This window comes from Ceratosolen solmsi, unplaced genomic scaffold (genome assembly GCF_000503995.2).
Source record: "Ceratosolen solmsi marchali unplaced genomic scaffold, CerSol_1.0 scaffold7, whole genome shotgun sequence".
NCBI lineage: Eukaryota > Metazoa > Arthropoda > Insecta > Hymenoptera > Agaonidae > Ceratosolen > Ceratosolen solmsi.
In genome coordinates this window covers 1,086,565-1,102,340 of record NW_011948413.1, presented here as the reverse complement: position 1 = coordinate 1,102,340, position 15,776 = coordinate 1,086,565, and the positions used below count along the sequence as shown (strand labels likewise).

Genomic DNA, 15,776 nt, shown 5'->3' with positions numbered 1-15,776 from the left:
CCCGCGTACTATATATATATATATATATATATATATATATATATATATATATGGTTGTGGTAAAAACTCACGTATGAATGACAAGGACAAAGCATCAAAAGTACAAAAAAATATAAGGAGAGAGAAAAGAGAGCGCTCAAAAGGAGCAAGAGTGCAACGTAAAAAGGATGGAAAAACTGTGTTGATTGAAAAAGAGAGACAAAGAGAAAGACACGCGCTATCAACGGAAAGAAAGGAAACAGACAAACGGGCAACGAAGAGGGAAACGTGAAACCGCCACCGCCACCGCCACCGCTGCTGCCGCCGCTTCAGTGTGGACCGACGCCATCTAACGTCTGGCATTCTTGTTTTTCCCCCCGCGCAGTCTAATCATTTCTCACTCGAAACTAAGTTTGTACAAAATCATAAACGCGCGTACATAATCCTCTAGCCCCACTGTCAGCTAGCATCTGCTCTAAGTAGGCACAATTCTATAGTTATATTTGTATTCAGCGTCCTCCGTTTTCAGAATTAAACAGAGAGAGAGAGAGAGAGAGAGCGAGAGAGTGACGACCGACAGTCGGGGCCCAACCGTGCGTGTTTGTTGATTCGTCATCGGCACGGCGGCTCGTTAAGAGGCAGTGTAGTGCTATATTGCCAAAGGGTGTCCGCAACCAGTGGAAAATTGGCTCATATTGTTTGAACAGAGCTCAAGCCAAAGTCGCAAAGAGCTTGGAACGGAACCCAAATCAGAATCTCAAGGAAGTTTGAGCAGCGATTCCTCGCGCAGCACAACTTGGATAGAGGAAGCAAACAAACGGCGCACGTACGCGGGTAGAACGCGCGGCCGATGTTATGTCGAAGGCGCGCCGCTTGCAACAATAGTCACCGCCGCTACTGCCGCCGTCCGAATCCTCGGCCTTAAAAGCCTCCCAAAGATTGTTCGTCGACGGCCGCTGCAGGCCTGGACGCAAGGACTCCAGCGCGAGTGATGAGTTGATGCTTAATCGCCGGAGATCGTAATCGTCGTGGTGAAAGTGTAAGAGTGCAAGGGACACGCGGAATAGGCGGTGAGGGAGATAGACTCTTCTTTTTCAGCACACGAGACTACCGCTGCGTTAGTGTAGGTGCGCGCGCGCGCGCCTGTCCGGGGCACGAGGCTTAATGCACCTAGAGGTGAGTTCTACCATACTTTTGTATGATTATAGTCCGTCGAGTGGCGGACATATGCATGTGTGACCCTCTCTTTCTTTCTCCTTTTTTCTCTTTCTTTATCTACTTCTTTTTCTCGGTGTATGTGTGTGCTGAGTACGAGCGCTGGGGCACGGACGTGGGATATGTATAGTGGAGCCCTCGCGGGGGTCAACAGCTCCGGCACTGGGAGAAATACGTTGATAGGTACGCAGCAAACAGGGTGGAGCGCGCCGATTTGGAATTTCAGAAAAATAGACTGCTGTGCATCGAATTGAATAAGAATATAAAAGAAAAACGCGTTATAGACACAGTAAGAACGATTGCACAGCGTATATGAACAATTTTAAGGGACGAGGAAGAAAGAGAAAAAAAGACGGAGTTAGCGCCTGATACATATACCGTCTTTTTCCCTCTTGAATCATGAAGTATAACTTTGCGGTGCGTTTGTATGAGCATATCTCCGATTGCCGCGCGGTCGTCGACAGTAAGAAGTACAACATCTTTCGGAGACTCGTTTAAATTTGCTCAGGTAAACATTTCCTAAGTTAGTGTATCTCTTGCCTACGCTTTCGCAATCTTGGCGCGAACGAGGGTAAAGCAAGGAGTAATGCGCGTACGTGTGTGCGGATATGTGGCTGCGCGCGCGCCGTGCACGTATGGGAATGTGTAGACATATATTGTACCCACTCCTGCAAATATAACCCTATATACACTTTTATGCCACGCTCGCTTTCGCATTTCTCTCTTTCTCTTTTCCGCTAAAGAGAGAAGCAAGTAAGTTGACACGCTACGTACACACATGCATGAGCGACAAGTACTCGTGTGTATACTCGCTACTCATGTCAACTCTATTACCTTTCTTACGAAGTCCACGAAATTTGATTTGTATTATTTACTGGAAAACCATCCTTTCTTCCCCTCACCGCTATTCGTAAATTATCCCCTTTGACCTGACTATGTGCCGGCGGACTCATTTCCTCCCCTATCGCTTCGTATTGGTGTCGGTGCTCTCACTCTTCTCTTGCACTTGTTTGTCTATCTTCCTAATTATTCCTTCCTGTGACTTCCCCTCTCTACCGTTCTCCCTCACTCCCTCTCTCCCTCCCTCCCTCACTTTTTCTTTCTCTTCGTCTGGGACGCGCGCACTGTTTCTTTCTTTCTCATTCTCTAACCTTTTGTCCTGTGCTCGTATTTCGCGACTCTATATCCCTTCTCTCTTCACCTCTCCTTCATCCTTTACTTAATTTTTGAACGATTTCTCTTCATCTCCCGCTGTATCTTTCCCGCCTATTGTACTACTACGGGCGGCAGCACCGATAACACCAACCTCTCGGCTAGGCTAACATTACAACCCTAGGGGTCAGGCAGACGCGAAATTCACGCTTCCATCCGTGCACTTGCACATTAAACCTACATAGTAACACAGGTTCAATTGCGAGATCATCGCATACGTGAGCGCGTTACTACTTGCGCTTGTACGAGCGCAAAACGCTAGGTTTATTACTGATGCTTTGTAGGTTTTGTGTCCCATCCGAAGTGACAAAGAAATAAGCAATTGTTGAGTGAATTAGGAACTGAAATAAATTATCATAGATTTTGAGATAAATAAGAAGTGTTGTTTTAAAGAGCTTATTACTTATTTTTTATCATGTAACCAAGAGTATTTGATTTATGTTTCGATAAATATTTAATTTTGTTAATTTACATGTTAAATGTTAAGAAGAGTATATTGAATATAATAAAATATTTTTTATATATAAAACATTAGTTATAATATTCATTGATTATTAAAAATAAATAAAACTAAAAATGAAGAGAGGATTAATTCGCTATTATTATTCTTTTATTTCTTTTAATTTATTAAATAGATTAAAATTTTGTTATATTAAAATCATATATAATGTGTATAATCATAATATTACATTATATATATATATCCATATCCATAATGTTGGTTTACATAAGCATAAAAAAACTTATGTTTATACATATCATAGGTGACAAATGCATACACAAATATATAGATAATAATATAATTGATGTAATACTTATTGAAAATTACATACTTTTTTTAACATAAAAATCTTCTGTTTTGTAGGCATATAATTCATAAAAATATACCTTTATATTTATTTGAATCACTTATATATAGACTTTTATTGTTAATATTCATATTTATTATTTTATCAAAATATATATCAATTTCTATATATTTCTGTAACAATTAAATTATTAAATTAGTACCAGCATATTTTACAATATATTAAAATACAAAGGAAAATTTTGGGTAATACTACTTGAATTTAAGTAAATATTTTAAATCCATGTTACATTAAATTACATAATTTAAAGTTGAATTCTCATTTCTAATTGATTATTTTTAAAATAATTATTTATAATAAACTTTAATATGAGTATCATTTGTATAAACTATATTATATAAAATACTTATTGATGACAGATTAAAGATGAAAAGATATAAATTACAAATTATCTATTACTAGATTTTGAATATATAAGAAAATGAAACTTTCTTTTAGGTTCACAACTGGTAAAGGATAAAAGTTACTGCAGGTTAGCAAAACCAATTATTTGCAAACTATAAATTCTGAATGATCTGCAGCTGAGGGCTGCCCAAATTTTGGCTTTGAAAAGAGCCAAAAGCAACCACAAAGGTCACATAGGACATGAGTGCACCAGCTATAAAGTCATCCATGCCTGGAGTAGGGACACCTACTGCATCTACTGGCCATACCATGTTGCCAATGAACATGGTAGCCCAGAAAGTGGTGCCATCCACTGATCAGGCAAGCAGTGGCATGAAGCCACTGCAAGGTACCAATCTCAATTATGTGACGCTACAGCCAGCCAGTCAACCCCTTAGTTTGATTCAAGAACATCGAGCACCTACTTACCAGACACCTTTTTCCAATAACATTCCAACTGAGCAACAACAACAGCCACCACCACAGCCACAATCACAAGTGCAGCCACAACCACAGCCGCAACAACAGCCACAGTCACAGCCACAACTGTTACATAAAGAGTTAGAACAGCAACAGGATCTTAACAAGCTTGTACAAAATGGCACAGAGCTACCAAAGGTAATTTTATTTCTGTGCAGTAAAAATTTGATTAAAAATTCACTTAAAAATTTTATAATTATAATTTTTTTAAATATAGTTATACATTTAATTACTAGAAACTACTAAAATCTATAGAAGAATTTTAAATAAAATAATTAATATTTCATACATACTTTTTCATTAAATATTTTGTAAAGAAAAATTTGAGCTTCTCAGTTATTTTTTTATATATAGTTTCCAGTATATTTACATTATTACATACATATTATTACATAATTTGACACGAGCTTTTTATGTATTATGCATTTATGTAAATATGCAACAGTCTTTATTGAACCTTAAAATTTTTAATATAAAATTAAACTTATAAAATAGTTTTATTTAAATTTTAATCATTAAAAAAAAATTAGTATTTGACTAGTTATTTGTTCCATGTTTTATTGATTGTTATTGTCAAAATTAATTAATTTGGTATTACTATAGAAATGAATTCAAAATACTTTTTTACAGATCGAAAAGGACAAACAGGAAAATCTTGGATCAGCTATACCTATTTCAACAGCCCCAATTGTTAGTGCTGCGTTACCAACTACAGTTTCATTACCAATAGTGGTGCCAGCTATTCCCATTAACGTCTCATCCGTTCCTATAGTGAGCAATATTATAAACACCACATCAGTACCACCTATTCTGCCTGCAGTCGTAGTCACAGTACCAATGACAACTTCCCCAGTCAAACTACCGATGGAGCAACCAAAAGTCAATAGCTCTAATGTAGACGGACCTATCATTGAGCGACATCAGGAGCCAGAAATTACGCCGAAATCAAAGGATGAGTCTACTCAAGGGAAATCAGATAATCAAGGTATGCATTCTGCCTACTTCATTTTGTATAGATAATTTAATTATATCTGTCATCGATTTCTATTACAAATAATTTATAATGTTTGGATAATGCTAACAATATAATTGTGTACAGATTTTCATATATAATATGAAATAAAGTTTATTTTATCTAATTATAACAAATTTTTTATCATTAAAAAAAAAATTTTTCAATTTACTATTATACTTGCATAAACTGATTTAAACAAAATAATTTAAAGATTTATCATTTTATGAAACAATACAGTCAGCAAGTTAATGATTTGAAAATATTCGTGATAATTCTATGTATAGTAAAATGAATACAACTAAAATTATAAATATTGTATTAAAAGTATTGAATTTGCATTAATTAAAAGAAAAAATGTTAAATTTAGTGCCAGCACCAATTGTACAAAATAAAGAAGAAAATAAGTCTCCCATAAGCACTCCACCAAAAGAAGACACTACTTTGGTTTGTACGTCACCACAAAAAATATCATTAACACCAGTATCATCGTATAAATCTGAAGAGAGTTCACCTAAAACAGAATCTCCTTTGCAAAAATCACAGAAAATGGCGACAGTAAAATCCCCCGAAATTCTCGAAAAGATAGATATCAAGGAAACTAAAATACCAGTATCACGACCTGCCAAGAGAAAATCACGAGAATTAAAAGAACCTAAAAACACAAGCTCAGAAGGTGGCCCAAGATCGAAAAGAAATAGAGTTCAGACGACTCCGTATCAAAGTCCATTACCCGAGATTGCGATGATAGTAAAAAATTTGTCTAAACCATCGCCTAAGGGTTCTGATGACAAGCTTATTGTATTTTACAAGTTCGTATATTTTTTACTTTAAAAATAGATATTCTTTATATTTGAAAAAATTATTTGTTGTACTCAAGAAGTACTTACAGAAGTTATATACTAATGTATTTTGATACTGTAAGAAGTTTTAATCACTGAAAAAATAAATTTATTTTTAACTATTACATTTTTTTATTAAAAAATTAACATAATATTTGTTTAGGAATGAATTTTTAGCTGTAAGAAATACGGAAGGAAGCTTCTATGTTTGTCAAGCAATGCAAAACATTTACAAATCTAGTAAACGTATTCGTATTCGTTGGCTTTGCCAAGATAAAAATAATGGTGAAATATATTCTCCAGATTTTTACGACTTTACAGGTACATTAAAGTATTATTTATTATTATTATTGTTATTGTTATTAAACAATTTTTTTATCAAATAATAAATAATGGTTTCTAGATTTTGACTGTATATTGACAAATCTGAATTTAAACAAAGTCGAAAAGAACAAATACCAATTGACCAAATATGAATTATTAAGAACAGAAAATATTTTGAAAAGAGCTATTGACGTTGAAGCTGGTGTTTCAGAAAAACCACGGGTGACTGAAGAACATCCTGATGGTTGTGAGTATTATGTACTATTATTAGCATTGTTAGAGTATTGATAGTTTAATAAATTTAATTATTATATAATTGTAATGAAAATTTTATTTGAAATACATAAAAAATATTTTTATAACATTGGTTATTAGTAAAGCCTACAAATATAAAGTTAATTATGTGCTGTAAATTAAAAAGTGGCCTTAGAACAATTCTTTAAATTGTCATACATCTTATAATCAATGGAAAATTTAAATATAATTTAAATATAATATATATAAAAGCTATCTATAACAACCTTTATTTGTTATAGTGGACTTATCATTATATAAAGACGAAGCACAATTGAAGAAGAGAAAAGGAAAAGGAAAGACTGGCAAAAGTAGTAAAGGAAAACGCCAACGTAAGAAGAGTAACAAAGAATCTAGCGACTCCGATGGAGATGGAGATGAAGATGATTCAGAAGAAAATGAAAATGGCGATGATTCAAATGACAGTTCTTCCGATGTCGAATCACTTGAAAAAAAATCATCCCCATCGAATTCTCGCAAAGGAAGTCAGATAAAAAAACGGTCGGGTAACAAAACTGCAATTGTACAGACCTCTGTAGCATTGAAGGGTCCAAGTAGAGCCGAGCGAGCTCTTAATAGAAGCAAGGGCCCAGTTGGACCCAGCACTTCCGCCGCACTGAGTAGTACTTCCGCATTTGTTTCAAGTAATAAAAAATCACCCGAATTGAAAAAGACTGCTGAATTGAAGAAAGTCGTCACCAAATTACCCGTAAGCAGCACTGCTAGTACACCAACACAATCTAGAGCAAAACCACGCGGTAAGTGGAATGATTAATGAAAGTAACTTATGTTTCACATAAAAATGTATTAAAAGAAAATTTTGTATTTACTTAATTTTGTATTAATTTCAAATTAAAGCCTTAACAAAAACATTATTACGTGATTCATAAAAATTCAATAATTATTTGTTGTTAAATTAATAAAACTGAACGTTTCTATTTTATAATGCATCTTGATGGTCATTAAAAAATATTTATAACAAAGTTGTTAATATAAGTTTCTTATTTATCTTCCAAGTAGGTGCTGCAGCATCTGCATCGACACAAGATCCCAAGACAACCAGCCGCCCTAAGCGGGTGGCTAGTACCACAACAATCCCATCGTCATCGAATGAAGATAGCTCGACTCGTAAAAAACCGCGTGGTCGTGCATAAAGCGACCTTACACTCACCTTAACTACGCGTTATGCGTACAACAGCGTCTGCATCGTAGGTAACATCTATACGTCGTGCGAGGATTTAAAAATTAAATATATGCAATTGGAAAAGCGAGATTAAAAGGGAATTAAAAGTAGTGAATAACCTACCTCTCTTTCGAGTACTTGAAAAATAAAGGAAAAATGAGCTATTTAATTTGTTGACACTCGTGTTTTTTAATAATAAAAAAAATTAATAAATGACTGTCCAATATAGAGTGTACATAAAATAAAAATCAAGAAAATAATTTCGCACTACTTATGTAAAATCTACTGCGATTAGGATTGTGAAGCGATGCAAATGAAGTTGGTTCAAAAGTGTCCAAATAAAGTGAAGGTACGCTTTCCTACGAGCAGCGGAACAATTGACAGGGTGTGTCACGCATGAATGCATACTTTGGCGATAGTCTATTTTTGATGTTGTAAGTGAATCGTGTATAATTCGATCGGGCTGAAACATACATTTTTTCATCAGATATGATAATACCCATGTACAAATATTATATGTATGTGTCTGTTGGGGATATGTGAATTATATTCTGTAAAACAGAAAACGCAAAAATGCGTTAAAATAAGAAGAGATGATAAATCATTTTTAAATAATTGAAGACCTGGAAGTTTAACAGCCCATTAGATTTGAAGACTCGACTGTAGGTGTATTGCTACGTACAAAGGTGGTTGACAGCGAAATAATTCGATGAAAACTGTATCATCGAATTAATATTAATGGATTAAGTATTTGACTTCAAATTTTTTTCTCTTAAGATGGGCTAAGCAAAGCCAAGTTAATTTACTTGTAATCCTTTTAAGGGTTTATAATTGTGTTTGCAGTCGTATGTCATATTAATTCTATGAATAAATATATTTAGTGTAAAATTCTATCCAGGTCGAAAATAATTAAATTTACAAATGCAATCTATATTCAGAGTATCTGCGTTTCTCAAGGCGTATTTCATCGCTTGATCTGGAAAGCTTAGATGATCTCTGCACTGGTGCCGCGTATAATTTAGCCACTTTTACATTATCAACTTTAGATAAAACTGCTAGTAGACTCAATAAAATTTGAGTCAAATGTATAGATTTATTTTACCTTTGTACTTGTCTACTTTTGTCCAAGGAAAAAACAGAGTGTATATTTACCACAAAAACAAAAATAAATAGCACTTAGTCTACGTTTCGAATCTAAATAATGATTTGTTAAATGTAGCCAATGTTATTATTTCAGAATGTATTCATATCAACATAATTATGATCTTGTGAATAATTTTGAAAATAAAAATAACTACAATAGATGATTGTAATTGATTTCAAAGGAATTTTAAATAGGTACGGATAAATTAAGCCATTTTTTCTTAAGAACATTTTAATATTATGCTAAAAGCCGCAGTGATTTTTTTATACAATTATGAATCACTTAGTCACTGACAGAATTTTCGTAGAATATAATATATCTTTACATAGTAAACATTGTTCGATTTCACAGCAGCTATCGAAAATAGATGGTCCAGTGAAACCTTACTTCCATGAATTTTTATGAATAAAAAAAAAAAATAAATAAATAAAATTATTAGCAATAAAAAAACTCATTCTTTCAACATTTACAGTGTCGCGCGACTCTATGAATATAAACGAATCCAACTTTTTATAAATTCTCCATACATATTTAACAACATAAACTTATTAGAAAATATATTATCACCATAAAACAATTAACGAGTTTCATAAATTGTGCATTATGTATTTTGAATATTATAAATGTACTTGATTGATAGAGATACTTGTATATATAACAAGTTTATGATAAAGGATTTATCATAATAAAATTGTTATCAATAATTTTATTTCGAACTATAAAATAAATTTAACTAATATTTTAAAATGTAATATTGCATACAATAACTTCTTAAATAATCTTTGTTTATTTTTTTAATTTAAACCTCATACGTTCATATAACGATGAATATTTTATTATCTTATTTTTAATTTATAAATCTTTACTATTTTTTACAGAAAATAAAAATTTTCGTTAATATGGTGAAATTATGATTTAAATTAAAGAAATCTAAATATAGGGCAAAACGTGATTTATTAACGCATTGCCCAATACAGTCGAAGGCACGCGTGAATCTTGATTCACTCAAATCGTAGCTCAAATTTGTTCTTGCGAAATTAATTCAACTGCTCAATATTCATTAAACCTTGAAGCAAACTTATTTCCTTACATATACCTTGGAACTAGAATATTTCATTGAAAATACGTAGGTTTTTACATGAACTTAATTTTGTATATTTATTTTTTTTTTACTAAAAAAAATTAAACTTGAATATTAATAAATAGTCATGGATATAAATTATGAATAACAAATAAGTATATTACAATACATTGGAAATTAATAAGTGGCATCAGATTTTTTTTTTTACAAATTACTTATTGCACATTGTATAAAAAGTAAACTATTTGAATAACAAATAAGAGACAGAGAGAAATGATAGAATAATAATAATTACAAATATTTAAGAATAAGGTATAAATTTATTATTGGGAAAGAAATACCTTCACACCTTCAGAATGTAAATAACCGCAATTTTACTGATTATAAATTGAACTTTAATATACAAAATAGAAAGTTAATAATTATATCCAGTATTTAATTTAAAAACTTATTAACAATTAGTATGTTAATTAATTACTTATAGTATCTCTCTCTTGCTCTTAAATGTGTATTATATTTCTTTTCTCTTATCGGTGTATTAATATCCCAAGTATTTCATAAGATATATCAACATACTATAAATTGCTATTTTCATAATTAGAAATTTTCAAATTTTCCAAATAATAAATCGCAACTACATCGTACAATGATTATTCAAAATTAAAACAGTATTGGAATTTGAAACAATTTTGTTATTAAACAAGAAAATATAATTATAGTTTTAATTTAAAATTACTTACTTTATAATTAGAAAACATTTCACGTAAATACCTAATGAACAATCAACAAACAGGACATGTCATCAATTTGTGGTTAAGGTCAATAACATTATATTTAAAATTGTTAAATCATTACATTATCAAAATAATATGAAACTGCAATTTAAAATAATTAATGAACTTTTAATTCCTTATCATATATCGTACAAATCAGAATATTGTACAGTTTCAACGCAGATATATATTTCGATGTATTTATTAAAAGTGCATTTTAAGAAACAAATTAAATTAAATTTGATAAGATTCATTGATACAAAATGCATAGTAACATGTAACGAAAAGCATTCCTTCTAATATTTTTTATAAAATTTATTAGAAAAAGGTTTTCTCTTAAATTTTACGAACCAAATAGAATCTATCGAAAAAGTAAGTTCCAATTAAATTTCATTACTATAAAATAAAAATATATAATTTAATCCTCTAAATAATACCGTATATTACGTATTATATATAAGTATACCGTATATTACGTATAGATGTAATATACGGTTGTATCAAGATGACATCAAACTTTCTCATACGTATGAATATATGTTAAAAAGAATGCTAAATAAAATTAATGAAGTACAATTGTGTCGTTCCAGAAATAGGACAGACTTTTAACACTTTGAAACTTCAAACAAGAAAAATTTCTGATTATAACTGAATTGAATATGCAAATTTCCAATTCAGATTCAATGCCTTTTAGATTGTACATAAGAATTATGTAAAGTTACAGTTAAGATCTCAAAATATTGAACATATTTGTTTTCTCATATTTTACAATATAACATAAAGATTACTTAGAGAAAAAAATTATAGATGATTTTAATAATAAAAGTATAATAAGAAGAAATACTGATAGACAAAGACTCATCCGTTTACTTTAATTACTAGTTAAAAAAAAAAAAAAAATCAATTATCACAATATTTTATATGCAAAAATAAATATTAAGTAACATTGAAAGAATTTTGGTATATATGAAATGAAACAAATACTATACTATAATTATGAAATGCAAATACTGCTTATTATAGCAAAGAACATCTTCTTAAGAAAATAAACCCTTAAGGACTCAAATATCAAATTTACCGAATATGATAAAACACAAATTTTATAGATAATAAATATACTTTATAGATAAAAATTCATTGTTATACCCTTCTATCACATGAAAACATCATAGTTAATATTTAAAGAATAACCATTATAATTGTAGCTCATTACATAGATATTCTCAATTACGATATGACAAATAAAATGAGTTAATGACATGTAATGATTTAGCACATTTTAAACATACAAGAAAACTTAGGTATTTAACTATAATCACTAATTATAATATATAGAAAACAAAAGAAAAGAGATGTTTCCAAACTTAATAATTCAAACTAATGTAAAAAATTAATTTTTTCCAAAAACTAATTATTTGTAAGTATACAGGTTATTGTATCTTAATAGTGTTTAAAGATAGCAACTGAATGCATGTAAGTACTTTTTTTTATATTAAAATAAAAATACAAATAAGAAAATTACTACAAAGATCGAGAATGAAATTTTTGCAGGAATATTCTAGCACAACTTAGAAAAACTTCCTTTCATTTGTAGCAAATATAAGGATATAAAGTAGAAAACATACTTATCAATGTGGATGACTTGTAAAGAAACAAAAACACTAAAAATTAAGGTAAATAGAACATCTTGTTTAAATAACTTACTTGGACTTGGATATTATAATTACCAAATTACAATAAAAATTCATGAATCTGCTCTGCTTTATATGCCAACATATTAATCTTATTAAAACGAGAATCTAAATAATAATTTGAAAGTAGTTATCTAATACAATATTCTTTTAAAATAATATATATTGATTTATACAGACTTATATCTCTTAATCCAGTTATCACCTTAACCAAAATGTGATTAAAAATGACCATTGTTTTCAATGAAATTTTTTGATCAAGCATATCAACAAATAACTGCTACAGTTGAAATATCTCGTCCTGCTCTTTTTGTAGCCTCTGCAATGACGTTTTCACTCTTCTACCTTGTGTCATCACTACTGCTGATGGTAAGTTCTTTATGTCACCAGAAGAAGAAGGCCGTTGGTTCTCAACTGAAGTCAAATGAGAATTTGAAATAACTGGATGAGAATTACGCAACCTAGCTGTAGCTCTTCGTCTTTGTATATATGTATCATCTGATTCTCTAAAAAATCTGTTTAAAATTAATTCATTACATTTAAAAATGACATTATAATACATAACATAGAAGTATAACATTTAATATATCATTGGTAACATATTTTCATCTTAATTTTTAATGGAAAATTACTATTTGTTTATTTCAATATATTTTCAATTACAAAATTTTTTTTAACAAACTAATATAAAACTTCATTTATTAATATTTTTTAAAATTATTAACATTGTAATTTTATTATATATTATTTTTTTATTCTTATTGTAACTCTTATATAGAACATTGTTTTTGTCAATGACAATCTTTTTTATTACAATATTCAAAAATATTTATTACATTGAAATACTATTATGAGTCTCAGTTTAGTAATGTAAATTTACACTATTTTTATATTTTATATAAAATAATTATATATTACCTATACGTTTATGTGATTAATTATAAGTAATATTTATTATTGATTACCATGTACAATAATAAACTGAACTGCATACTTAGAATTTTCCAATCTTATAATTTAAATAATGTCGTTTAATTGTTGTTTTAATTTATTTTCAATTATTGAATAAAATAACAGAAAGATAAATTATTTGTAAAAGTATTATTATTTATTTATTTAGTTTTTATCTTTATTATTTAATAAATGTATTACAATATACTATTTTTATTTATTATTTAAAGTTTATATTATTTACATGTAAGTAAATATACTAAAGTCAGTAATGAACAAATTATATTAACACGATTTTAAAATTGTCTTAACAAATGAAATGAGCAACAAAATAATAAAATAAGTAGTAAAAGAAAGATTTTAAATGACAATCTATTGAAATAGGTTATTCTCAAATTTATAACTTACTCACTACTGCCTTGTACTTTCTTCATTTCTTTTTTTACACTTGCTATAGAGAAATCCATTTTTGCTAGAAAGTCATTAATAGAAGAATTTTCATCATCAACATGAGAAGACACTGCAGATGGACTAGAAACCTAATAATAAAAATATTTTAGAATATTCTGAATTATTTAACATTTTAATTGATAAACATTATTTAAATTTAAAAAATACGGTTTACGTTATTATTACTGCTTAAATTTTCAGAAATGGAGATAACTGTACTTGTACTAGATAACCGATTATCAATATTAACTGGAATTAGCAAATGTTCCCTTAAAAATAAACTGTCTGAAGCCCAAAGCTTATTTACCCTTCGAATTTGTTCAGTCTGAAAAATAAGAATTAAATGATAAATTTTTAATTTATAAATATAGCAAAATTGTTCACAAAATCCTTAAATTTAAAAATAAGCACCAATAATAAATACAAATTGAAGTAATAAAAAAAATTAAATTTTAAATAATTCAGTTAGAATTATAATTAATACATCAATTCAAAAGTTAATTAATTCTGTTTTAATTAGACAGTATAAATTATATATAAATATACTTATAATTAAATGGGATAGTATATAAACAATATTCAATGCAAAATCAATACAAGTGTGAATTTAGTAAACAAAGATTGTTTTATAATATTGGTCCTTAAAAAATTAATAATAAACTAATTATAATAAAAAAATATAATTATAGAAAATGTTAAAGCTTAAAAAAAAATAGAATAAACACTCAAAATCAGTCAACATTGATTCCTCGATGTTATTCTAAATATTGACTCAATACAGAAAAAAAACTAAACGTAAGATTTGCAATAACGTTATAATTAATATTGTATATATATAACATAATGAATATATAAAAACTACTCATGAATAAAAATAATGAACTGATGACCCAAATCAACGTAAAAATCAATCAACAATCTATTAAAAAGAAATTTATCACTAAACGAAGCGTAAAAACTCGACATAACGTAGAGAATGTGGCAAGGTCAAAACAAATAAATTTCATGTAAAATATAAATATAAAAAAAAGGTTGCTAAAAATGAAATGAATCACAAGGTTCGAGATAGTAATTATAGTTAATACCGTAACACCGTATCTCAGCGCAATGCCTTGGAGAGTATCAGTCTTAGATACGAGGTGTTTAAACATAGTCTCCCTTGTCACGTGCCTGGCCGTACTACCATATCTCTTGGGAGCTCTGCCCGTATCTCGTATGGATCTCCGCGCTTCCATTTCGTCGCCGCCGCCATTCCATTGAACTTCATCCATCTACGGCCGTCTGGACAATGCCAATGCACGGCCGTAACAACACCTAAAGGACAAGCTAAACGCCGTCCTTTCGCACACGACTCCTCGGACGTAATGATTGTTAATTAATTCATCCGTTGATTGTGACACTCCCTACTTATCTCGGATCGTTTTCGCTCTTCTCCTGTAATCACTTATTCGCACAAGTTGTTTGCTCACGCTTGTCGTTTGTTTCTGACTGCTACTCATGCGCCCGCGCATGCCTATATAATACCGTAGATTCGATAATTCTTTCTACCTCATGAAACTCATTCTACAATGTCGCCAACCAAACTCGACTAAACTTTCGACTTTGATTTTCAATTATATGCTATAGAATATCCATCTTATTTCGTTCATGTTTATACAACTTGTATCTATGTAATAATTCAAACTTATCCAGCGTAAATGTTTATCTAAGGAAAAATATGAAAAGTCACGAATATCCCAAAAATTCTTATACTTAACTGGCTCTTATAATCAATCAATAATACATAATAAACTCTTATAATACATCAATATAAATACTACTTGATTACGTGCAAACATTTGCAGGAAATTTAATGTATTCAATTACTGATTAAAATTAATTCTTATACAGCT

At 29.9% G+C, this 15,776-nt stretch overlaps 2 protein-coding genes across 3 annotated transcripts; one reads left to right on the top strand and one right to left on the bottom strand.

Annotated features, from left to right (window-relative positions):
- Positions 1 to 578: 578 nt before the first annotated feature.
- Positions 579 to 7,896, top strand: LOC105367613 (uncharacterized). The gene is made up of 8 exons (XM_011506381.1): positions 579 to 1,155; positions 3,714 to 4,277; positions 4,770 to 5,124; positions 5,504 to 5,963; positions 6,157 to 6,314; positions 6,397 to 6,564; positions 6,854 to 7,369; positions 7,629 to 7,896. Exons 2-8 carry the CDS (start codon positions 3,861 to 3,863, stop codon positions 7,763 to 7,765), a joined length of 2,211 nt encoding a protein of 736 aa, XP_011504683.1. The 5' UTR covers positions 579 to 1,155; positions 3,714 to 3,860; the 3' UTR covers positions 7,766 to 7,896.
- A 4,591-nt stretch (positions 7,897 to 12,487) lies between these two features.
- red (LysM peptidoglycan-binding domain-containing protein red) lies at positions 12,488 to 15,551 on the bottom strand. 2 transcript variants are annotated; one of them, XR_913048.1, is made up of 5 exons: positions 14,970 to 15,551; positions 14,060 to 14,209; positions 13,843 to 13,973; positions 12,664 to 12,998; positions 12,490 to 12,591 (listed from the first exon to the last, which is right to left on the bottom strand). XR_913048.1 is itself a non-coding variant. In XM_011505861.1 (4 exons), exons 1-4 carry the CDS (start codon positions 15,153 to 15,155, stop codon positions 12,764 to 12,766), a joined length of 702 nt encoding a protein of 233 aa, XP_011504163.1. In that variant the 5' UTR covers positions 15,156 to 15,551; the 3' UTR covers positions 12,488 to 12,763. The 2 variants fall into 2 exon arrangements, 1 of the variants encoding a protein (XP_011504163.1); XM_011505861.1 differs by having other exon boundaries at positions 12,488 to 12,998.
- Positions 15,552 to 15,776: the final 225 nt, after the last annotated feature.